The sequence below is a fragment of the Ranitomeya imitator genome, chromosome 3 (assembly GCF_032444005.1).
Source record: "Ranitomeya imitator isolate aRanImi1 chromosome 3, aRanImi1.pri, whole genome shotgun sequence".
In the NCBI taxonomy this organism is placed as follows: Eukaryota; Metazoa; Chordata; class Amphibia; order Anura; family Dendrobatidae; genus Ranitomeya; species Ranitomeya imitator.
Window position 1 is genome coordinate 760,928,957 of NC_091284.1, and position 25,626 is coordinate 760,954,582.

At 42.2% G+C, this 25,626-nt stretch overlaps 1 protein-coding gene across 1 annotated transcript in view; it reads right to left on the bottom strand.

The window, feature by feature from the left end:
• Positions 1-25,626, bottom strand: part of LOC138671096 (cilia- and flagella-associated protein 337-like) — a 262,921-nt gene that overhangs the window by 35,298 nt on the left and 201,997 nt on the right. Inside the window, exons 23-26 of the mRNA XM_069759005.1 lie at positions 11,538-11,630; positions 11,397-11,455; positions 9,632-9,773; positions 5,660-5,699 (exon numbers count right to left, since the gene is read on the bottom strand). Coding sequence (XP_069615106.1) covers positions 5,660-5,699; positions 9,632-9,773; positions 11,397-11,455; positions 11,538-11,630 — 334 coding nt within the window. The remainder of the gene's footprint in view (positions 1-5,659; positions 5,700-9,631; positions 9,774-11,396; positions 11,456-11,537; positions 11,631-25,626) is intronic.

The window sequence follows — 25,626 nt, forward strand, 5'->3', positions numbered from 1 at the left end:
CAGAGACATGACGGATCTGACAGTTGAAGGTCAAAAGATTGCTATATACCCAGACTATTCTACTCTGGTGCAGAAACAACGGATGATGTTCACGGGTATCAAGAGACGGCTGAGGGAATTGGGTGTGCAGTATTCCATGATGTTCCCAGCAAGACTGAGGGTGGTGGCGTTTGATAAAATTCATTTTTTCCAGAAGCCGGAGGACGCTACCCAGTGGATCGATATTAATGCTAAAAAGCTTAAAGGAAAAGGAGACTGAAACTGTGGGAAGAGTCTGAAGTTGTTTACTTATCTGTCAGTTGGAAAAGAGTCATGTGATTGACAAGCCAAGGGGTATGGGGGGGGAAGAAGGGAAAGGGATGGTGTAATGGCTGCTGGGAAAGGGGGAGGAAGGGTTTGCGACATATTTTAAGTTTATGCAGACTTCTTGTGTGTGCAAATAATTCTAAGTTAAAATGTTTTGAGAACGTTATTTTTCAAAATGTCTGAAATCCTGTTATGTACAGTGGTGGGAGGAGGGTTGGGAAGGTAATGCCAAACGGAGTGTTCGCTATGGGCGATGATGCCCCACTCTTGGAAAGAGGTGGAATGGTTAGATGTGAGGGGGGAAGGGTGGGAGGGGGAGTTGGGAGGGGGGGGGGGGAGGGTAGTTAGACAGCCTGAGCTCAAAATTGATGATACTTATAGTGAAGATGAGCCAAGTGATGGGGACCCGTTTTAAGATTTTGTGCTGGAATGTGAGAGGCCTAGGGGAGAAATCTAGACGTGCTGCGTGTTTGCAATATGCAAGAGACCAAAGGGCCTCAATGATATGCTTGCTGGAGACGCATTTGGTAAGGGAAAAAGTGGATGTTTTGAATAGACGATGGATCCAGAGGGGATATCATTCTACCTTCTCCACGTATGCAAGAGGAGTCTCAATCTTGGTTCCAGCGGGAGTTCAGTATGAGGAGGTGAAGGTATATGTGGACGTGGAGGGACAGTATGTACTATTACGGTGTATACTGTATGGAGTGATGCTGTGTGTTGCCGCGATGTATATTTCGCCTCCCTACTCTAGCAGGAAGATTAGAGAAGTAATGGAGCGAGTGGAAAAATGGGGACCGACACCGTTAATAATTATCGGAGATCTAAATAACATCTGTGATGAATATTGGGATAAAAATAAAAATACTCAGAATAGGTCGGAGGGACACATAACAACATTTGGCACCTATATACAGGAGATAGGTTTGATTGATCTGTGGAGGGTTAGACATGTGGGGGAGAGAGGGTACTCATGTTATTCACCGGCACATGCCACACTCTCTAGGATTGATATGGCTCTGGGTAACAGGATTTTGGACACATTGGTTGGGGAGGTGAGATATCTGCCAAGGGCCTTGTCGGACCATAGTCCAATTGAAGTAGAGGTTAGATTGGAGGGGGCTCGCTCGCTAAGTGGGAGAGAATGGAAGATTCATCCTAATTGGTTACAGAGCATTGAGTTGGAAAGTATAGGACGGGAGGTGGCGGAATTCTTTCTCTTAAATGATGGAAGCGCCGACGCTCTTACAATTTGGGATGCAATGAAGGCGTACCTGAGGGGACTACTGTTTAGGGACATTAGTAGGTGTAAGCGGAGGACGAGAGAGGTAGAAAAAGCGGCAGTTGAGGAGTTGAAGGAAGCAGAGGATGGGATGGCCACACTGGGAACCCCTGAGGCAGAGAGAAGAATGAAAAACGCACAAAATCATTTGGAAAAAATTCTGCTAGGCAAAGCTGAGAGGAAACGAGATTTCCAAAGGGTATTGTTCTATCAGGAGGGAGAAACAGTGGGACATATGCTGTCGGTAGTGGCTGCTGCTCAGAGAGGTTCTTCATATATACACTCTTTGGATTCTGCTAGTGGAGGTAAAATAACGGAAACACCTGAAATTTTGAGAGCCTTTGCGGACTTCTATGCAGATTTGTATTCCTCTCGGGTTGGTGAATCGGTCGAGGATGCACTGACTTTCTTGGAAGGTCTGGATTTGCCGAGACTGAGTGAGGCAGATAGGGAGAGCCTTGAGGCCCCTATCACTGAGGAGGAATTGAGTTGGGCATTGATGTCTATGGCCAATGGGAAGGCGCCTGGGGTCGATGGGTTACCCGCTGAGATCTATAAAGGGTTGGCAGAAGTGTTGATTCCTAGATTAAAAATGGTATTGGAGGAAGCTAGGTCTTGTGGGCGCTTGCCAGCCTCTATGAGAGAGGCCATAATAGTGGTCATTCCAAAGGAGGATAAGGACTTGGGGAAACCGGAGTCGTACCGCCCAATTTCTTTACTAACAATTGATGTCAAGCTTCTGGCCAAGGTGTTGGCTCTCCGCCTCTCTAGTGTTATTGCGAGTCTGGTGCATTCGGACCAATCTGGCTTTATGCCGGATAGATCAACGGCGATCAATTTGCGGAGGTTATATGTAAATTTGCAGGTAGAGTCTGATAACTGTGGTCGAAGAGTGATTGTATCGCTAGATGCACACAAGGCGTTTGACAGCGTCGAATGGGGGTACCTCTGGCAGGTGCTGGAATGTATGGGGTTTGGCCCGCAGTTTGTGGCCTGGATACAGCTGTTGTACTCATTACCATCCGCCAGAATTAGAGTAAATGGGGAGCTATCTCGTCCTATAGGGCTGGCTAGGGGTACTAGGCAGGGATGCCCGCTTTCACCCCTCCTGTTCGCGTTGGCTGTAGAACCTCTTGCTGCTAAGATTCGGCAGTCGGATGGGGTCCCTGGGTTTAGGTATGGCAAAGTAGAGGAAAAAATAGCGTTATATGCGGATGATGTTTTGCTGTTCCTGGAGGATCCAGACAATTCACTAAGAGGGGCCGTTGAAATTGTTGAGAGATTTGGTACTGTGTCGGGACTAACAATTAATTGGGATAAGACGGTTCTTTTTAGAGTGGATGACGTAGGAGAGAATGTGAGTGAGGATGTTGGGGATGAGAGGCTGAAGGTGGTTTCCCAATTTAAATATCTTGGAATATGGATTTCGGTGCCGGTGGCGGAGTTTCTGCAAAGAAATTTGACTCCTGTTATGGGGGTACTCAAGGCAAAGGTAGACGCCTGGAATAAGCTACATCTATCGGTCGTCGGTAGGGTAAACCTTATTAAAATGGTCCTTATGCCCAAAATTCTTTATGTTCTGCATAACGCACCAATTTGGATCCCTCGGGGGAAGTTCAGGCAGATTAATGCCCTCTTTAGAAGTTTGATATGGGGTAGACAATATCCACGTATTAGCTTGGAGACGCTTCAACGACCCAAGGAAGATGGTGGTTTGGCTTTGCCCAACCCGGAAATATACTTCCTTGCGGCCCAGAGCCAGCATTTGAAGGGCTGGGCGCGAGGGGCGTCATCCAGTGCAGTACAACAGCTATTGGAAGAGGTGACGGACCGACGACCGATGGCCAGGTGTTTGGAGGATGGCTCATTGGGCGCGCTGGGGAAAATATACCCAACCCTGTTCCTGATTCGTAAATTATGGAATAGATTAAGGCAGATTCGTGGGGTTACAGGGTTGACTAAATTCACACCGATATGGTCTAACCACAACTTAAAGGATTTTGAGGCCCTGGGAGGATTGATGGAATGGCAGAATAAGGGAATTTGCTTTGTTCACCAGATAATCCAGCAGCAGGAGCTGAAGTCCTTTTCCCAATTGCAGGAAGAATTTGGTTTGCGATCCACAGGGGAATATCAGTATGCGCAGATGAGACATGCCTTTAGAGCTCAGAATAAGAAGGCTGATATCAGGGTTCAAGATGATATAGTGTTGGAGTATGTGTGTGGTGAGGGTACTACAAGGGGAGTTATTTCCACTCTGTATAAGGACCTTATGCACACATTTCTGCTAGATTTCCCTATAAAGGCGAGAGCTAAGTGGGAGAGAGAAGTGGGGCCGATGGAAAATGAAACCTGGGAATCGGTGATGGAGTGGGTTCCGCGACTATCCTTGAGTGAACCATATAGGCTCTCGCAGCTATACATTTTGCATAGGGTATATAAATCTCCGGAAGTGTTATACAAAGCGGGATTGCGTGCCAATTCTGGGTGTCCGAGGTGTGCGAGTGAGAAGGCAGGAATATATCACATGATGTGGACGTGTCCGAGACTGGCTGCCTTTTGGGTGGTGGTTTTGAGCCGAGTTGAAGCAGCGTATAAGTGCAGAGTTGTTAGAGACCCGATAGTATGTGTGCTGGGATATGTGGAAGAAATTGGAGTTGACAATACTTGGAAGATTGCAATTGCTAGGCTACTCTACATGGCCAGGAAAGTAATAGCACGAAACTGGATAAACGCGGAACCACCTGTGAGAAGGGAATTTCTCCAATATGTTCAACATGGTCTAAAATTGGAAAAGGGGGTGTACAGTAAAAGGGGGAAAATAGAACTCTTTAATAAAATATGGTCTCCTTGGCTTGATTTGGATTGAGGAGTATAGGCGTCGTGTTTCCTAAGACCTGGAAGAGGATAAATTACAAGAGGCAGATAATGCCTCGGTGGGGTGGAGATTGAGACTGAGCTGTCTTATGGGGGAGGGGGGTAGTTGGGGTAATGTTGGGGTTTATTAAAGTAAGAAAATGTGTATCTGATATAATGCAATGTAAATGGCATTCTGTTGTTCTCCTTTTTTTTTTATATTGTTAATAAAAATCTATTTAAATTAAAAAAAAAAAGTCATTTAATTGAAATAAACACACAGATTCCTTTATTTGAAATAAACACTCCTAACCCTCTTTTCCCATCTATTACTGAAAAATTAAAAAATAATAAAACACCTTATTCTTCGTTAGTCAGACAACTATCTACTTGTCCCATGAAGAGCCCAACTTTTCATGGGACATAAAGTTTACTGCAGTACATTGGCCAGTGTTCATTATCCCAGGTGACTGCCATGCTACTTAACTGAGCTGTTTCTCCCAGACCTATGCCAGTCGTACATTCAGCTAGTGAGGTTTGTGCTTTCTGTGCCTTAAGTTATGTGTACTTGATCTTTTGTTGCCAGACCTTGGACTTCGTTCTGACCATCCGTCTGTTTAAACCCTTCTGCTCTGATCCGTTATCCTCCTGATATTCTGACCTTGCAACGTTACCTGACTATGCTTTTGTCTCTTCCTCCTGTTTATGATGAACCCTACTGACTTCTGACCTTGGACTCCTTTACCATTCTGACTCATGGCGGGCCATGAGCAGTGACTATTTATCTATCATCATGTTCCTCTCTATCTTTGAACATATTTAATACATAACACTCTTTAATATCGATGATGCATTTCTTTCCATACATGTCACACTGACAACACACGGATGTCACATACATACACACGGATGGCACACGGACACAGACCACGGATCTCACCAGTACTGGTTTTTCCAGTACCAAAATCACCAGGATGTGTGAAGGAGGCCTAGAACTAATGCTGCCATATTCAGGCTGCATATGTCAGCGCAAGGTGCAGCTCTTTCATGTTTAACGTTCAACAAGGGATGAAACAGCTATCCATATTTGTTTCCTTTAACTAAAACTTGTCTGAACTGAAAACCTGAAGTTCAGCAAGGTTAACATTTATAGTTTTACATATTCTTATCATACATCACAAGCTGGGAAAAAAAATGTACATTCATGTTACTCACTGTGTAATCATATCTACGTGTGCCCTCCAGTGCTTGATAACTATGCAAAAAAGAACATATAAAAATGTATATTAATATTCGACAATACTTAGTGACAGCCAAGAGGATATTTAATTAAAGGGGGTTTTCATATCTCATAAAGTGATGGCTGTCATGATATGTACTTTTGCCCTGTCCTGTATTTGAATAATATGCCATTTAATCTATGTAACTGATCTCTGGTTTCTATTAGCTGTAATTCACGTATTTTCTTGGCTGGGAGTTCACCTGTAACAATATGTCTCCTTCCCCCAATACTTGCAGCCCTAAGCTCTAATGTAATTAAGCTTTGTCAACATCACTAGTTGAGGAATAGCCATTCTTCTTCACAGCAGGTGGCTAGTCATATGTACATACTAGATAGCCTAAGCGGAGCCGACCAGTCTAGAATCTTCTGGTGGACCCAACCATTGAATAGAAGGTGTAACCCCTTACCCCTTCATGGGCGGATCCCAGGAGCTCAGACAATCCATTCTTATTTTGAGATCAGATGTGAGTTGATCCTTGAAGGAGAAGGAGTGGGGATTCTTAGCTGAGGCAAGACCCCACGCCCATCTAGGACTGTGGAGGCGAACGGGGCGAGACTTGAGCTGAGGACATATCTCGTCGTTCGTGAGATTGTTTTGGGATCCCTTGGACTAATTGTGGACTATTGCTTTGTTACCTGGCACAAGGATTATCGGGAGGTGCCCCCGAACCTGTTCCATTGGACTAATTGTGGACTCTGTAGATCTACCTGCATGTGTTGTTCCAGCGTTCTTGATAATAAATCTGTTGAATCATCCCTTGGCCTGTTGTCCCTTCTTGCTCTGCCGTACACCCCGTCACAATGGCATCATTAATCACTTTCTGTGATTGCCCTATAGACTAACATTGATTCATTGAGTTTTGTTGGAATGGACTCGGACTTTACAGACATCATCACTATATCAAATCAGTATGTGTTTGGAATGTAGGGCACAAGATCTGGAAGCGCATGTTCGCTGCCTCCAAAGTGCTACTGAACACAGGTAAATCCACATGTGTTCACGGAACCTTGTGAATTCACCGCATCCAAAACATTCTATTGGTGAAATTTCTCTTGCGGAAACTAGAGCCTCCGCAAGAGAAACTGACATGCTGCGGTCTGGCGGGAGAGCCGCAGACATCTGTGGACGCATAGTGGGTATTTCTTGAAAACCTATCTAATCTATGAAATATCTATCTCACAGTAAAACACCCACTTCACGGCTTTAAATGAGAAACAAAACCTTGCAAAAAGTCTGACACTTTTAATTTTATTAGTGTAACCTCCTATGCAAACCAGTGTTATGCTATAAGTACAGAGGAAGATGAGCAAAACATAATCAGTGCAAAATTCAAAGCAGCAAAACACACATTAATGTAACTTTTTTTGCGATTGGTTTGCCCTGGTGGCTCAGATTGCAAATCAATTGCCAAAGGAAGGGAAAGGAATAAAACAAAAATAAAGTAACAGTACATGCATGAAAAATCTGTGACTGCTCCAGCAGAGCCGCACATGCTCCCAGCCGACCTGTTTACATGACTACTGCCACCAATCACTGGCCGCAGCAGTGATGTTGATGTGGATGGCATGAGACAACCAAGGCATGCAGCAGTCATGTAGTCAGACAATATTTAATCATCACTGTAGGGAAGCAAAGGTCAGAGGGGACAGCACTGGAGTCCTGGAGGATTTATTAGATGAGTTATTTTCTTATTTTATTTGATCTTGAAAAATTCCTTTCACCTCTTTCCAACACGGCAAAATTTAATCTTTGAACTTTCATTCTTTTTTCCTCCTCTTTTCCCATGAGCCATATTTTCTTTTGCAGTTGACATTATATGATTAAATGACACAATTTATTTTACCATATAATGTATTACTTTCTTTATACTTTTTTTTAGTTCTCATAGGTGACTTGAACCTGTCATAATTTGACTACTTGTTCTATACACTGCAATACTATGGTATTGGAGTATACAGTAAAAATGACAGTCCTCTATGAAGCTTGGCTAATGGCTGGGCTTCACAAGAGTAGATGGTAGTGATGAGGACTTCCCATCAGCACTCAGCAATCACCTTGGTGGGTTGATGGGCAGCATATAAGTGGTCAAATAACAGCTATCAGAGCTAACTATGGTTGCTGCTGTTAGTGGCAGGTGCTGGCTGTACAATGCAGCTGGCACGTTACATACGTTAAGAAGGCTCAGCTCCAAAGCCCCTCTGGTGTATGAGGCATCCGTTTTCACATGTACCGGAGACATGTCCATCTTTGTCCCGCACGTGTGAAGTGGCCTCATGCAAGCCTAGCGGTATGTGCAGATACGTACCATACATGGATGTTATTCGTATGACAGCTGTGCGCTGTCCTTGAGACACATACCGGAATAAAATGCCATGCAGAAAATACTGATTTTTATGTGTTAAAGGTTTGCAAACTTTGCAAAAACTCCTTTATAGATAGATGGATAAAAGACAGATAAATAGACAGACATCTTAATTCACAATACCAGGACACATTATAAAAAATGACACCCTTTAGCGCCTTGTATATTGTCTTAATCTTACAGCTATTAATGTAATAAATAAAAAATAAAAAAATAATTTATAACCAGCAATGGTAAAGCAGACAGTTGTGAGTTGATATTATCAAGCTGGGAAGGTCCCTCTTTATTGGGCCCTTTACAGCCTAAAAATAGCAGCCCACGGTTGCCCCAGAAGTGGCGCACCAAGTTAGATGCCCTAATTCTGGCGCTTTACTTTGGCTCTTCCTGATTGCTCTGGTTCGTTGACAATCGCGGTAATGGGGCTTGTTGTTGGTGTCTGCTGTGAATTGTCAAAAAAACACAGTTGACTTCAAGCCCTGGTGTTAGCGATGCAGAGCTGTTTATCAGACACCCCCATTACTAGCCCGACCACGTCGGATCTGCGTGGGAGTTAAAAAAATAAAAATAAATTGGTGAACCAGGGAAAGAGTCGGGGAGTGTTTTTTTAAAATAAAGTATTTTTGCATGTGTGTTTTTTACTTTTTAGTGCTGGGTAGTAATGGAGGTTTCTGATAGACACCTCTCCATTACTAATACCAGGACCTGGTGTCAGCTTCGTTTTTAGACAATTCACATCAACCCCAACTACTATTACCCCAATTGCACCAGGGCATTGGGAAAAGAAGAGGCAAAGTGCTAGAATTGGCACATCCAATGTGATGCACCACTTCTGGGGCGGCCGAAGGTGGGTATTTTTAGGCTGGAAAACACCCAATAACTCTAATAACCATGGACCTTCCTTACCTGACAATATGAGCTCTCAGCTGTCTGCTTTACCTTTGCTGATTATAAAAAATGTGTGTGTGGGGGACCGAACGTCATTTTTTTCATTTATTTGATTAATATCTGTACCATTAGGTCAATATGCAAGGCACTAAAGGGTGCCATTTTTTCTAATGTGTCCTGGTGTTGTGAAATTAGAAATATATCTATCTATCAAGGGTCGTTGCAAAGTTTGTAAATCTTTAACCCTTAAAAATCACTATTTTCTGCAAGGCATTTTATTCCAGTAAGTGCCACACAAATGCAACATGGTGACGCACATGTACACACAGATGGCACATGGAGGACTCACGCGTACACAAGTATGTCACACAGACAAGCAGCACTGATAACACGATACTGTTTTTTCCAGTACTGGTATCATCAGGACATTTGAAGGGGCCTAAGAAAAACGGACATAACCTACATTAGATATGAGCACTGCTTGTGATTCTATTACATAACTTTGATATGATATTCTAAAGAAATTCTGAAATAGTTTCTCAGAATATTCATTAAATGTTATATTTGGCAGATTATTCTTAATTTGTTATTCCTTTAAAAATTCTCAAAAAAATAGATCAAATAATGTAAAAAAAAAAAAAAAAAGATCAGACTTACATGTCGGACGGTTCTGTTCAGCTCCGCAGATAGCATAGTCTTTAATGTCATATACATATATATAACCGATGTAATCTGCTACAAACATGAGAGAGTCATCCTTAGTAATGGCAAGACTGCTGACCTGGCACCCAGCCCTAGACTTAAGGGAGAGAAGACGGATTTATATAATGCACTTTCTAACTGTGGGACTAGTGGTGGGAAGGATTTAATTATAATTATGGTTGGTCAATAATAACAAAATCTCAAGTTTCAAAATAATAAATAGATGCATCAATAAATAATTATTATGCAAATGCAACTGATGCAGTGATAAAATATCAATATCAAATATCAATATCAAAATATCAATATCAATCAATGTTTCTATAAGTTACCACTGTTATTTATTTGGACCGTACAATATGTTTTCACCTATATTGTCCTGTGTATGCACTTTGTTTAAACTTTGGTTTATTCTTCAACAGTTCATATTACAATTTATATATCACTGTATCAATGGCACTTAATCTGATATCGATCCATCTATCTAATGCGATATCTATCTAATCTATGTAATATCTATCTATTCAATGTAATATCTATCTACAGTATCTATCTATAGTATCTATGTACAATAGCTATCTATTCTATGTAATATCTTTCTACAGCATCTATCTATCTATAGTATCTATCTACAGTAGCTATCTATCTATTCTATGTAATATCTATCCACAGCATCTATCTATCTTCTATCTATCTATCTATTCTATGTAATATCTATCTACAGTATCTATCTATAGTATCTATGTATAGTAGCTATCTATTCTATGTAATATCTTTCTACAGCATCTATCTATCTATAGTATCTATCTACAGTAGCTATCTATCTATTCTATGTAATATCTATCCACAGCATCTATCTATCTACAGTAGCTATCTATCTATTCTATGTAATATCTATCTATTCTATGTCATATCTATCTTTCTACTTTATCTATCTACATTATCTATCTATCTACAGTATTTATCTATCATATCTATATACAGTATCTATCTATCTACAGTATCAATCTATCTACAGTATCTATCTACATTATCTATCTATCTATCTATAGTATATATCTACTGTAGCTATCTATCCATTCTATGTAATATCTATCTATTCTATGTCATATCTATCTACATTATCTATCTACAGTATTTATCTATCATATCTATATACAGTATCTATCTATCTACAGTATCAATCTATCTACAGTATCTATCTACATTATCTATCTATCTATCTATAGTATATATCTACTGTAGCTATCTATCCATTCTATGTAATATCTATCTATTCTATGTCATATCTATCTACATTATCTATCTACAGTATTTATCTATCATATCTATATACAGTATCTATCTACAGTATCAATCTATACAGTATCTATCTACATTATCTATCTATCTATCTGTCTGTCTGTCTGTCTATCTATTTGTCTATCCATCCATCCCTATGCAGATTTGCTGACAACTTATCTCCTGCCACTCCCTGAGATCACAATATATTCTCATGAGCAGTTTTTGGATCAGGACCTAATTCTGTCAGATGTAGTGCTTTATAGAGTAGCATGCTATTATGCGCCTGGATGTATTTGACTTTTGCTGTAATAAGTGCAAAAATCAGTAGAAGCTTCTGGATGGAATTCTGGCATTGTCATTCCAGTGAGTACATCTAAATCAGTTAATAGCAGCCATGTCTACCTTACATCTATGTGTTATGTAGATGGACACTTACTGGTATAAAACTCGCAGACAGTTTTCCTCCTTGGAATATGTTCCAAAAATTGACTAAGCCTATAAAACATACAAACATTGTCCTTACTTCCCAACATAAGTGCAGATATTTACTAACACTCGTGACTTCCTCATGGATCACCTGATGGTCCATTGGAGACAAGCGAGGCTGCTCCTTGTAACTTCACAGTCCGCGTTTTCAGAAACAAAATTTTGCTCACACTTTTGTCTGTTGCTATGAAAAAATAAAAAAAAAGTCTTCAAATTAAAATAAAATAGACACCGCGCATATATAAAGTCTTCAAATTATCAACAAAAAATTTGAAAAATGATATTTTTATGAAGTGCCACCAACTTCAGAAGAACTTTATGTACAATAAAATCAGTAATTGGCTTCTTGATTATTTAATGTTTGTCGTCTTTCTTTTTACCCTATTATACATTGTTTTATCAAATGTTTCACACCTGTTTCCACCACATTGGTAGCTTTTCTATTTTGTGGATTCTCTGATATATGGCAGTATTTTCCATATGTTTAATTATTGCCAATTATGCTACTGCTTCAGTTTTTTTTGTCATTAGGTGGTGGGAGCCAATTTTATTTTGCTATAGATTCCCTTGAATTCTAGTTACACCCCTGGGTAGTCCTATAGAATAATGCCAGTGGGGTGGGACTTCATAAGAGATATGAGATAGTTAATTTGACAAAAGACTGCAATACTAAAGTAGTCGTATCAAAAGCAAAGAAAAATATGCTAGGCTCACCTTTTACAAAAAAAAACAGTGCCAGATCCCTGGGGAGTGCATGAAACGAAATCCCGATTATAAATGGATGAATAAAGATCCAAGCAAAAAAAGAGAAAAATCCAGCACTTGGTTTACAATATAGAATAAAAACAAATAAAAAAAGTAATTTAACTTCACACAGTTAAAAGTAGGAGATCATAACAAGAAAAACCCCAGCTCGATGTGATAATAAATGTTATAAATATTATTGTTTTTATTCTACATTGGAGACCAAGTGCTGGAGTTTTCTCTTTTTTGCTTGTATTAATACTAAAGTATTGCAGTACATTGTACAAGCAATTAAGGTATCATAGGTTTAAGTCCAACTGGGAAGCTAAAAATATAAAAAATAGCTTATTAATATATATATATATACAGTATATATATATATATATATATATATATACTGTATCTACTATATAATTGTCTAAGGGTCACTTCCGTCTGTCTGTCTGTCTTTCTGTCTGTCTTTCTGTCTGTCTGTCACGGATATTCATTGGTCGCGGCCTCTGTCTGTAATGGAAATCCAAGTCGCTGATCGGTCGTGGCAAAGCAGCCACGACCAATCAGCAACAGGCACAGTCCGGCGGAAAAATGACCGCTCCTTCCTCCCCGTAGTCAGTGCCCGCTCCATAATCCCCTCCAGTCAGCGCTCACACAGGGTTAATGGCAGCGTTGACCGCAGTGTAACGCACTCGGTTAACGCTGCTGTTAACCCTGTGTGACCAACTTTTTACTATTCATGCTGCCTATACAGCATCAATAGTAAAAAGATCTAATGTTAAAAATAATAATAATAATAATAAAAAAAAAAAGTTATATACTCCCCTCCCTTGGCCCCCCGGATCAGGAACAGGCCTTTCCCGCTCCTCGCAAGGCCCCGGTGACCGCTCCATGCACTGCGGTCTCGCAAGATGATGACGTGCGGTCTCGCAAGACCGCTATGTCATCATCTCGCGAGACCGCAATGCACTCTTCAGACCTGAGCGCACGAGGAGCGTCGGTAACCGCTTTGATCTGGGGGCCAGCGGAGGGTGAGTATATAACTATTTTTTATTTTAATTCTTTTTTTTAACAGGGATATGATGCCCACATTGCTATATACTGCGTGGGCTGTGCAATATACTATGTGGGCTGTGCAATATACTATGTGGGCTTGGCAATATACCGTACTACATGGGCTGTGCAATATACTGCGTGGGCTGTGGTATATACTACGTGGGCTGTACAATATACTACGTGGGATGGGTAATATAGTACGTGGGCTGTGCAATATACTGCGTGGGCTGTGCTATATACTACGTGGGCTGTGCTATATGCTACGTGGGCTGTGCAATATACTGCGTGGGCTGTGCAATGTACTGCACGGGCTGTGCAATGTACTGCACGGGATTTGCAATGTACTGCGCGGGCTGTGCAATGTACTGCACGGGCTGTGCAATGTACTGCGCGAGCTGTGCAATGTACTACGCAGGCTGTGCAATATAGTACGCGGGCTGTGCAATGTACTACGCGGGCTGTGCAATGTACTACGCGGGCTGTGCAATATACTGCATGGGCTGTGCTATACACTACGCGGCCTGTGTTATACACTACGTGGCCTGTGTTATACACTGCGTGGCCTGTGTTATACACTGCGTGGCCTGTGCTATACACTGCGTGCGTGGTACTGCGTGGGCTATGCAATATACTATGCGGGCTGTGCAATATACTACGCGGGCTGTGCAATATACTACGCGGGCTGTGCAATATAATACGTGGGCTGTGCAATATACTATGTGGGCTGTGCAATATACTATGTGGGCTGTGCAATATACTATGTGGGCTGTGCTATAAACTCCATGGGCTGTGCTATATACTCCGTGGGCTGTGCTATATACTACGTGGCTGTGCTATATACTATGTGACTTTGCAATATACTACGTGGCTGTGCTATTTACTATGTGGGCTGTTATATACTATGTGGCTGTGTTATATACTACGTGGCCGAACAATCAGCGACAAGCGCAGTCCGAACGCGAACTGGCGTGGGATTTGAACCACGCTTCGCTAATTGGTCGCGGGCGGCCGAATCGTGTGTATTCAATGTATTATTCTAAAATCTTCATAAATAAACTACATACATATTCTAGAATACCCGATGCGTTAGAATTGGGCTACCATCTAATATATATATATATATATATATATATATATATATAGTGCCTTGCGAAAGTATTCAGCCCCCTGGAACTTTTCAACCTTTTACCACATATTATGCTTCAAACATAAAGATACCAAATGTAAATTTTTGGTGAAGAATCAACAACAAGTGGAACACAATTGTGAAGCTGAATTAAATTTATTGGTTATTTTAAATTTTTGTGGAAATTGAAAAACTGAAAAGTGGGGCGTGCAATATTAGTCAGCCCCTTTAACTTAATACTTTGTTGCGCCACCTCTTGCTGCGATAACAGCTGCAAGTTGCTTGGGGTATGTCTCTATCAGTTTTGTACATCGAGAGACTGAAATTCTTGCCCATTCTTCCTTGGCAAACAGCTCAAGCTCAGTGAGGTTTGATGGAGACCTTTTGTGAACAGCAGTTTTCAACTCTTTCCACAGATTCTCGATTGGATTGAGGTCTGACTTGGCCATTCTAACACCTGGATACTTTATTTGTGAACCATTCCATTGTAGATTTTGCTTTATGTTTGGGATCATTGTCTTGTTGGAAGACAAATCTCCGTCCCAGTCTCATGTCTTTTGCAGACTCCAACAGGTTTTTTTCAAGAATGGTCCTGTATTTGGCTCCATCCATCTTCCCATCAATTTTAACCATCTTCCCTGTCCCTGCTGAAGAAAAGCAGGCCCAAACCATGATGCTGCCACCACCATGTTTGACAGTGGGGATGGTGTGGTCAGGGTGATGAGCTGTGTTGCCTTTACGCCAAACATATCCTTTGACATTGTTGCCAAAAACTTCGATGTTGGTTTCATCTGACCAGAGCACCTTCTTCCACATGTTTGGTGTGTCTCCCAGGTGGCTTGTTGCAAACTTTAAATGACACTTTTTATGGATATCTTTGAGAAATGGCTTTCTTCTTGCCACTCTTCCATAAAGGCCAGATTTATGCAGTGTACAACTGATTGTTGTCCTATGGACAGACTGTCCCACCTCAGCTGTAGATCTGTGCAGTTCATCCAGAGTGATCATGGACCTCTTGGCTGCATCTCTGATCAGTCTTTTCCTTGTTTGAGATGAAAGTTTAGAGGTACATCTGGGTCTTGGTAGATTTGCAGTGGTATGATACTCCTTCCATTTCAATATGATAGCTTGCACAGTGCTCCTTGGGATGTTTAAAGTTTTCGAAATTATTTTGTATCCAAATCCGGCTTTAAACTTCTCCACAACAGTATCACGGACCTGCCTGTTGTGTTTCTTGGTCTTCATGATGCTCTCTGTGCTTCAAAAAGAACCCTAAATCAAAATTCTGTGAAATCAAACTGTCCACTTAGGAAGCAACACAGTTTGACAATTAATTTCACATGCTGTTGAGCAAATGGAATAGACAGCAGATGGAAATTATTGGCAATTACCAAGACACACTCAATAAAGGAGTGGTTCTTCAGGTGGGGACCACAGACTACACCCCAGTACCAATGCTTTCTGGCTGATGTTTTGGTCACTTTTGAATGTTGGTTGTGCTTTCACACTCATGGTAGCATGAGACGGACTCTACAACCCACACAAGTGGCTCAGGTAGTGCAACTCATCCAGGATGGCACATCTATGCAAGCTGTGGCAAAAAGGTTTGCTGTGTCTGTCAGCGTAGTGTCTAGAGGCTGGAGGCGCTACAGGAGACAAGCCAGTACACCAGGAGATGTGGAGGGGGCAATAGGAGGGCAACAACCCAGCAGCAGGACCGCTACCTCAGCCTTTGTGCAAGGAGGAACAGGACTAGGACTCCTGGAGACCTGCAAAATGACCTCCAGCAGGTCACAAATGTGCATGTGTCTGCACAAAGGGATAGAAACCAACTCCATGAGGATGTCTGAGTGCCCGACGTCCACAGATGGGGGTTGTGCTCACAGCCCAACACCCTGCAGGATGCTTGGCATTTGCCACAGAACACCAGGATTGGCAAATTCGCCACTGGCACCCTGTGCTCTTCACAAATTAAAGCAGGTTCACACTAGGCACATGTGACAGACGTGACAGAGTCTGGAGACGCCATGGAGAGAGATCTGCTGCCTGCAACATCCTTCAGCATAACCGCTTTGGCAGTGGGTCAGTAATGGTGTGGGGTGGCATTTCTCTGGAGGGCCCCACAGCCCTCCATGTGCTCGCCAGAGGTAGCCTGACTGCCATTAGGTACCAAGATGAGATCCTCAGACCCCTTGTGAGACCATATGCTGGTGCGGTTGGCCCTGGGTTCCTCCTAATGCAGGACAATGCCAGACCTCATGTGGCTGGTGTGTGTCAGCAGTTCCTGCAAGATGAAGGCATTGAAGCTATGGACTGGCCCGCCCATTCCCCAGACCTGAATCTGGAACATATCTGGGACATCATGTCTCGCACCATCCACCAATGTCACGTTGCACCACGACTGTCCAGGAGCTGGCCGATGCTTTAGTCCAGGTCTGGGAGGAGATCCCTTAGGAGACCATCAGCCGCCTCATCTGGAGCATGCCAGGCATTGTAGGGAGGTCATACAGGCAAGTGGAGGCCACACACACTACTGACCATTATTTCCTTGTCGTGAGGCATTTACACTGAAGTTGGATCAGCCTGTAACTTCATTTTCCACTTTGATTTTGAGCATCAGTCCAACTCCAGACCTCCGTGGAATATAAGTTCTGATTTACGTTGATAATTTTTAGGTTTTATTGTTCTCAACACTTTCCACTATGTAATGTATAAAGATTTACAACTGGAATATTTCATTCAGTGATTTTAGTGCTCCCTTTATTTTTTTGAGCAGTGTATATAGTTGTGCTTAAAAGTTTACATACCCTGGCAGAATTTTTGCTTTCTTGGCCTTTTTCACAGAATATGAATGATAACACCAAAACTTTTTCTCCACTCATGCTTGGTTGAAGCCATTGGTTTTCTCCACTCAGTGGTTGGATGAAGCCATTTATTGTCAAACTACTGTGTTTTCTATTTTTATATCATAATGACAACCCAAAACATCCAAATAACTCTGAACAAAAGTTCCCATACCCTGGTGATTTTGGCCTGATAACATGCACAGAAGTTGACACAAATGGGATTGAATGGCTACTAAAGGTAACATCCTTACTTGTGACCTGTTTGCTTGTAATCAGAGTGTGCATGAAAGCTGAGTGAGTTTCTGTGATCCAGACAGACTCTTGCATCTTTCATCCACCCACTGACCTTTCTGGATTGTGAGTCATGGGGAGAGCAAAAGAATTGTCAACGGATCTATGGGAAAAGGTAGTTGAACTGTATGAAACAGGAAGGGGATACAAAAAGATATCCAAGGAATTGTTCATGCCAGTCAGCAGCGATTAAACTGTGATTAGCAATTGGAAAATCAGGGGCTCTGTAAAAACAAAACCACAGTCAGGTAGACCAACAAAAATTTCATCCACAACTGCCAGGAAAATTGTTCCGGATGCAAAGAAAAACCCACAAATGACATCAGCTGAAATACTGGACTCTGAAAACTAGCGGTGTGGCTGTTCCAAGATGCACAATAAGGGGGCACTTGAAGAAAAATAGGCTGCATGGTCGAGTCGCCAGAAGAAAGCCATAACTGCTCAAAAGCCACAAAATATCTCGCCTACAATATGCAAAACAGCAAAGAGACAAGCCTCAAAACTTCTGGAACAAGGTAATTTGGAGTGATGAGACGAAAATTGAACTCTTTGGCCACAACCATAAACATTATGCTTGGAGAGAGGTCAACAAGGCCCATGATGAAAGGAACACTGATGTTTTAAGGATGTGTGAGCTACAAAGGCACAGGATACTTGGTCAAAGTTGAAGGAAAAATGAATGCAGCACGTTATCAGCAAATACAGGAGGCATATTTGCAATCATCAGCCCGAAAGCTGCGCATAGGACGTACTTGGACGTTCCAACATGAAAACGATCCAAAACACAAGGCCAAGTCAACCTGTCATTGGCTACAGCAGAACAAAGTGAAGGTTCTGAAGTGGCCAGCCTAGTCTTCTGACCTCAACATCATTGAGCCACTTTGGGGAGATCTCAAGAAATCAGTTCATGCTAGACATCTCAGGAATATACAGGAACTGAAGTTTTTTTGCCAAGAAGAGTGGGCAGCTTTGCCATCTGAGAAAATAAAGAACCTCATCCACAACTGCCACAGAAGACTTCAAGCTGTCATTGATGTTACAGGGGGCAATACACGGTATTAAGAAATGGGGTATGTGAACTTTTGATCAGGGTCATTTGGCTTTCTTCTGGCAAAATTGATTTTTTTTTTCATTTTGCCTACATAGAATTTTTATTTTCAGTACATTATATGGTACAGCGCATTCAAAACTACAACTAATGACACAAAAGTAAACGGATCGAAATTTAAAACAGCTTTTCAAAGACAAGAATTAAACAAAAAGCCCCATAATTGAAAATGGGCACCAGACTAAGGTTTTTTTGAACCAGAATTTTAAGCCACGTGCTCTTTATCTAGGGAGGCAATTCAGAACCCCGCTTGACTGCAAAAGACCTTCAGAAAGATGTAGCAGACTCTGGAGTTGAAGAACATTCTGCTTTTCAGAAACACCTGCACAAATATGGCCTTCATGGAAGAGTCATCAGAAGAAAACCTGCCCTGTGTCCTCACCATAAAGTACAGCATCAGGAGTATGCAAAAAATTTTTAAACAAGACATGCATTTTGAAAACAAGTCTTGTGGACCAATGAGGTTAAAATAGAAATCTTTGGCCACAATGATCAAAGGTATGTGTGGAGAAAAAAAGGCACAGAATTTCATGAAAAGAACATTTTGTCAACCATTAAGCATTGGGGTTGTGTTGCAGCCAATGGCATGAGGAACATTTCACAGGTAGAGGAAAGAATTCAATGGATTCAATTAAATTTCAACAAATTCTTGATGCAAACATAAAACATACTGTAAAAAAGCTGAAGTTGGAAAGAGTATGGCTTCTACAAAAGTATAATTATTCTAAACACACATCAAAGTCCACAATAAACTACCTCATAAGGCTCAAGTTGAAGGTTTTGCAATGGCCCTCACAGTCCCCTGATCTGGACATAGTTGGCAATCTGTGGCTAGACCTCAAAATAGCAGTGCATGCAAGACAACCCAGGAATCTCACAGAACTGGAAGAAATTTCCAAGGAAGAATTGATGAAAATCCCCCAAACAAGAATTGAAAGACTCTTGGCTGGCTACAAAAAGTGCTTACAAGCTGTGATACTTTCTAAATTGGGTGCTACTAGGTACTAACCATGCAGGTTGCCCAAACATTTGCATTGGCCCATTTACCTTTCTATAGCTTTTAAAAATGTAAAATATTACATTTTTTTTTTGCCCAAAATACAAATGTTTAATCTTTAACTTTAGCCATTTTAGAGATCATTTCCTCTTTTACTTGCTTAACTGTTCACAATAACAGTAATTTTGAGTGCCGCTGTATACTTCAGTGTGTCTTAGGGCTGAATACAGAAAATAACCATTTCAGACAAGAGACATATAAACATGTGATCTATAGTTTTCTAACAACAGAAATAGAAGAAAATTACTCAGGTTTCCTTAAAACATCAGTCCCCGTGTATTTAGCACTAAATAAACAAGATGGATCCAAATAGTGACCTACATTTAAATGCCTGCATTACTTCTGCATGCTGTTTCCATAGAAACAGCCTGAGAGCTCAGAAACTATGTCAGCCCACCGATAACTATTGAGCTATTCAATGTTTATGTGACTGTCAGAGATAACTGATCACAGTGCTAGGACCCAAAAACATTAAATTGGGGGGTGAGCAGGGGCTTGGGATCTCCCTTCTGGCGTTTGGTAGGTACTCCAGCTCCCCACCGCGTACCTGTAATTTTTAGGGAGCTTGTCAATAAAAATCTGACAGTTTAAAAATAAGCACACAGGGGTCGATTCATCAAAGCTTTTACCCCACAAAATGGAAACAGGAACACATGGGCTACCTGCACAGAGAACAAGTCTGTAAGAACATGTTCACACACCACCAAGAAACCTGAAGACACAAAAGAGAATGGTAAAACCAAAAACGCTCAGTTTGAAAAAATGTTTGCAGTAATCCTCAAGTGCTAGTAAAAGATGTAAATAACAGGGTATTTGGTTGATACGTTTTTTGCAAAAAATGTATACTAAGCTGCTCTACCAATCTTCACGGTATACCCATATCAGAGCAGTCCTAACTAATGTATGCAATCCCTATCTGATGTATTTAAAAACCTGATCATCTGTACATTACCTGTGTGAACAGGGTTCAGAGAGGAAAAATCCATGTGTGCATACAGGGTAGAACAGCTTTTAACAGGTTTTTAAATACATCAGATAGGGATTGCATACATTAGTTAGGACTGCTCTGATATGGGTATACCGTGAAGATTGGTAGAGCAGCTTAGTATACATTTTTTGCAAAAAACGTATCAACCAAATACCCTGTTATTTACATCTTTTACTAGCACTTGCGGATTACTGCAAACATTTTTTCAAACTGAGTGTTTTTGGTTTTACCATTCTCTTTTGTGTCTTCTTTTACCCCACAAAAGTTGACTTCTGGCATTTTCAAGCCACTTTGGATCAGTTCTGACGAAATGGGAGGAGTTGGGAAGGAACCTGGGCAGGGCGTGACTACTCTCCCACCGAATTCATCAAGCCTGACGTCAATTTCTAGAAATAGTACTTCAGTCCCTGACTAGACTAGCTGCTCTGGTGCAGTCGGCGCACGTCACTTACTAGAGACACCAAGTTTTCTAAGTGTCAGGAGCCTCCTAATGAATTCACTGCTTGCACTCTGTTAAGACTGGCATAGCGTGAACTTGAGCTCCACCAGTCTTAATGTTATGGCCCCATAGCCTTATCTACTATATAATTGTCTAAGGGTCACTTCCATCTGTCCTTCTGTCTGTCCGTCACGGTTATTCATTTGCTGATTGGTCTCGCCAGCTGCCTGTCATGGCTGCCGCGACCAATCAGCGACGGGCACAGTCCGGAAGAAAATGGCCGCTCCTTACTCAGTGCCTGTCGCCCGCATACTCCCCTCCGGTCACCGCTAACACAGGCTTAATGCCGGCGGTAACGGACCGCGTTATGCCACGGGTAACGCACTCCGTTACCGCCGCTATTAACCCTGTGTGTCCACAACTTTTTACTATTGACGCTGCCTATGCGGCATCAATAGTAAGAAATGTAATGTTAAAAATAATAATAAGAATAAAAAAAAACCTGCTATACTCACCCTCCGTTGCCGCTCGCGCCGGCCGCCATCCTCCGTTGCAGGTTCCGATGGCAGAAGGACCTGCCATGACGTCACGGTCATGTGACCGTGATGTCATCACAGGCCCTGCGCGCCTGCGCGAGTAAGACCTGCCATGACGTCACGGTCATGTGACCGCGACGTCATCACAGGTCCTGCGCTGATACCAACCCTGGGACCGGAAGCTGCCATGGGCTTCAATGGCTCCCTTGGAAAGGTGAGTATACTGTATGTTTATTTTTTATTTTTTAACCTGTGACAAACCTGGTTGGGCAATATACTACGTAGCTGGGCAATATACTACGTGGCTCTGTGCTGTAAACTACTTCGCTGTGCAATATACTACGTGGCTCTGTGCTGTATACTACGTCACTGGGCAATATACTACGTAACTGGGCAATATACTACGTCGTTGTGCAATATACTACGTAACTGGGCAATATACTACGTGGCTCTGTGCTGTAAACTACGTCGCTGTGCAATATACTACGTCACTGGGCAATATACTACATAACTGGGCAATATACTACGTGGCTCTGTGCTGTATACTACGTCACTGGGCAATATACTACGTCACTGGGCAATATACTACGTCACTGGGCAATATACTACTTGGCTGCGCAATATACTACGTCACTAGGCAATATACTACGTAACTGGGCAATATACTACATCACTGGGCAATATACTATGTGGCTGGGCAATATATTACGTGGCTGGGCAATATACTACGTCACTAGGCAATATACTACGTCACTAGGCAATATACTACGTGTCTGGGCAATATACTACGTCACTGGGTAATATACTACGTGGCTGGGCAATATACTACGTGTCTGGGCAATATACTACGTGTCTGGGCAATATACTACGTGGCTGGGCAATATACTACGTGTCTGGGCAATATACTACGTGTCTGGGCAATATACTACGTGGCTGGGCAATATACTACGTGTCTGGGCAATATACTACGTCACTGGGCAGTATACTACGTGTCTGGGCAATATACTACATCACTGGGTAATATACTACGTGTCTGGGCAATATACTACGTGGCTGGGCAATATACTACGTGGCTAGGCAATATACTACGTCACTGGGCAATATACTACGTGGCTGGGCAATATACTATGTGGCTGGGCAATATACTACGTCGCTGGGCAATATACTACGTGGCTGGGCAATATACTACGTGGCTGGGCAATATACTACGTGGCTGGGCAATATACTACGTGGCTAGGCAATATACTACGTGGGCTGTGCAATATACTACGTGGACATGCATATTCTAGAATACCCAATGCGTTAGAATCGGGCCACCATCTAGTAGAGAATATAGTCCCCATGAAAAAAAATCCTGGAGCGCCCCCAGACACAGGGCCACAGGTTACTTGATACCGGTCCTCTCTGTCTCGGTGCTGGGGTTTGTCATGGTGGCTGGACCCAGTCCGTGACCCTGCTAAGGGGCGTCCAATAAAAGGGGTGATGATAGTTTGTCAAGGGTTCGTGTCGCCACATGTGGTATTCGGTCAGGGTGACTGACGCTGCTTAGGGGTCCGCTGGGGTGATGGAATGGCAGCTGGATGGTATACCTTCCCACAGGTGAAGTGTGTCCCCAGGGCTTCCCAGTAGTGTAGGTGGCGATGGTGTGAGGCGCGGTTAATAACAGGGTTGCAGTCTCTTTACCTTTTACTGAAGACTTCGGGATCCTCAATCCAGAGCACTGTTAACTGTGGTATTTTAAGTAATGCTTGAAGTCAGTTACTCCCTCGGTGTTCCGGTCACCGGCTACGCGCCTCAGTAGGATGTTGCCGTTCTCGGGGCATGACTCCTACTGGCTCTCCTTTGTGCTTTGACCTCGTTTCTCACTTTTCCACAATATCCTTCTCCTCGTGTCCTTCCTTGGGATACCGCCGCAAGGTAGTGCAGGCTCGGTTCCGTCACTCTCTATCCTTTCTGCTAGGCCCCTGTCAGGAACCCACCCCTGACAGGTCCTCTCTGGAGCTCTCCCAGGCTGCGTTCTGTTCTAACTTCCTATCCGACCCCAGTTTTACCAGTGTGAGGAGTGGCCTAATACATAGTGCCTTTTGCTCCCCCTGGTGGCCGGAGTGTGAAGTGTAATGTGTGCTTGTGATACCTGGTCAGGTGAACTCCTTTAGTGCAATCAGACATAACATCACTCCCCTTAGTGGCAGAGCGACATTACTGCAACGACCCGGACTCTGGGGCGCTGCAATCCCACCTAATGATTTTCTAATTTCTTGCTCCTTTTTCCAGTGAATATAATTTCATCAAATATGCTAATTAGCGTGTTAGATGTAGCCAAGATTCTCAGTGCACCATGTCTGAACTTTCTCTCGCTCCAAACCAGCACTATCAGTAAATAGACCGGGAGGCCAAGACATGCAAAACTATAAGAGAAACATATTTAATAAAACCACATGTTCTGGAGAACTGATAAAAAAGACTAAAAGTGTGTGTTTTATGGAGGCTGTATCCCTTACAAGACTATGGCCCTGATTGATTAAGGTGTTGGCAGTGTTTTGGTGTAAAACAGCTAAATAAGTCTATCTCTGTCTATCATCCTACCTATGTTCTCTGCTCCACAACTGAATAGCTCAAATTCTGTCTCCAAGTCTTTTCTCGTGATGCGCCAGTTTTTTGGAATGCACTACCCTGGACAGCACGACCAATACCTAGCCCCCACATTTTTAAGAGTACTTCAAAGATATCTCTTTAGACAAGCCTAGAACCTCAATACACCAACCTAACTATCTCTGTTAGGTCTTTCTAAATTTTACTCAGAATCTGGTCCCTCTGATTAATCCTCAATGCAGCTAGCAGCACTTTGTAACTTACAGAGATACTGGCTGATGGCCAGATCATGCAGCTTATTTGAAATGCCCTATTTATTATTATGGTGGATGGACCATACATGACACTTTCTAGGGGATTACTCAGGGGAACAGCAAGAAAAAAATAAGAGCAATAACTGCTGACTTTTGATCTTCTGACAGGACCTCTTTACACTGTCAGTATAGGCTGATTGCATCTGTGAACAGAGCTGTATATGTATTATTACAGAACAGTCCTCCTCCACCTATTGTAAGGAAAACTAGCAGGAATATATACTGGTATATATATTTTGCGGCAAGTTTTCCTTACAATGCTGTAGGTCCTTATACACCATATATATATTTTTTTTATTTGCTCAAAGATTAAAAGGAAAAGACCAAGGCAGTGGAAATTATCAATATCTTTTCCATCTTCTTTCCCATTCATCTCTACATAAACCCATATCTCTGATTCAGAGCAGAGTTAACCTTTCAATAGCCTTTGATATAAAAAGCAATACACACTAGACTGCCTCCAGGATTTTCAATGGTAAGTCAGAGGTCTCTGTAGGCTTTTTTACCTACCGTACTTATTTCATCTCAAATTACTATTTTTTTGCCATTTAAATGATATACCTTTAAAGAACACTTATCACTGGTGTCACAGGGTCTGACCCACTTTAGTAAATTCAAATAACCTGTGCCCCGAATGGCTTCTTACTGTTCTCCTAGTGATCAGCTGTTACCTGTGGGAAAACCCTACTGTCATCATTGTTACATTTCCATGCAGTGCCACCAGAATGGAATGAAGCATTACACATTTATTAATGAGCTGTCTGTGTAATGCAGTTTAGGACACTGTTCAGGGACTATAACCAGACACTGCACTGGGACTATAACAGGACACTGCACTGGGACTATAACAGGACACTGCACTGGGACTATAACAGGACACTGCACTGGGACTATAACAGGACACTGCACTGGGACTATAACAGGACACTGCACAGGGACTATAACAAGACACTGCACAGGGACTATAACAGGACACTGGACAGGGACTATAACAGGACACTGTTCAGGGACTATAACCAGACACTGCACAGGGACTATAACCAGACACTGCACAGGGACTATAACAAGACACTGCACAGGGACTATAAC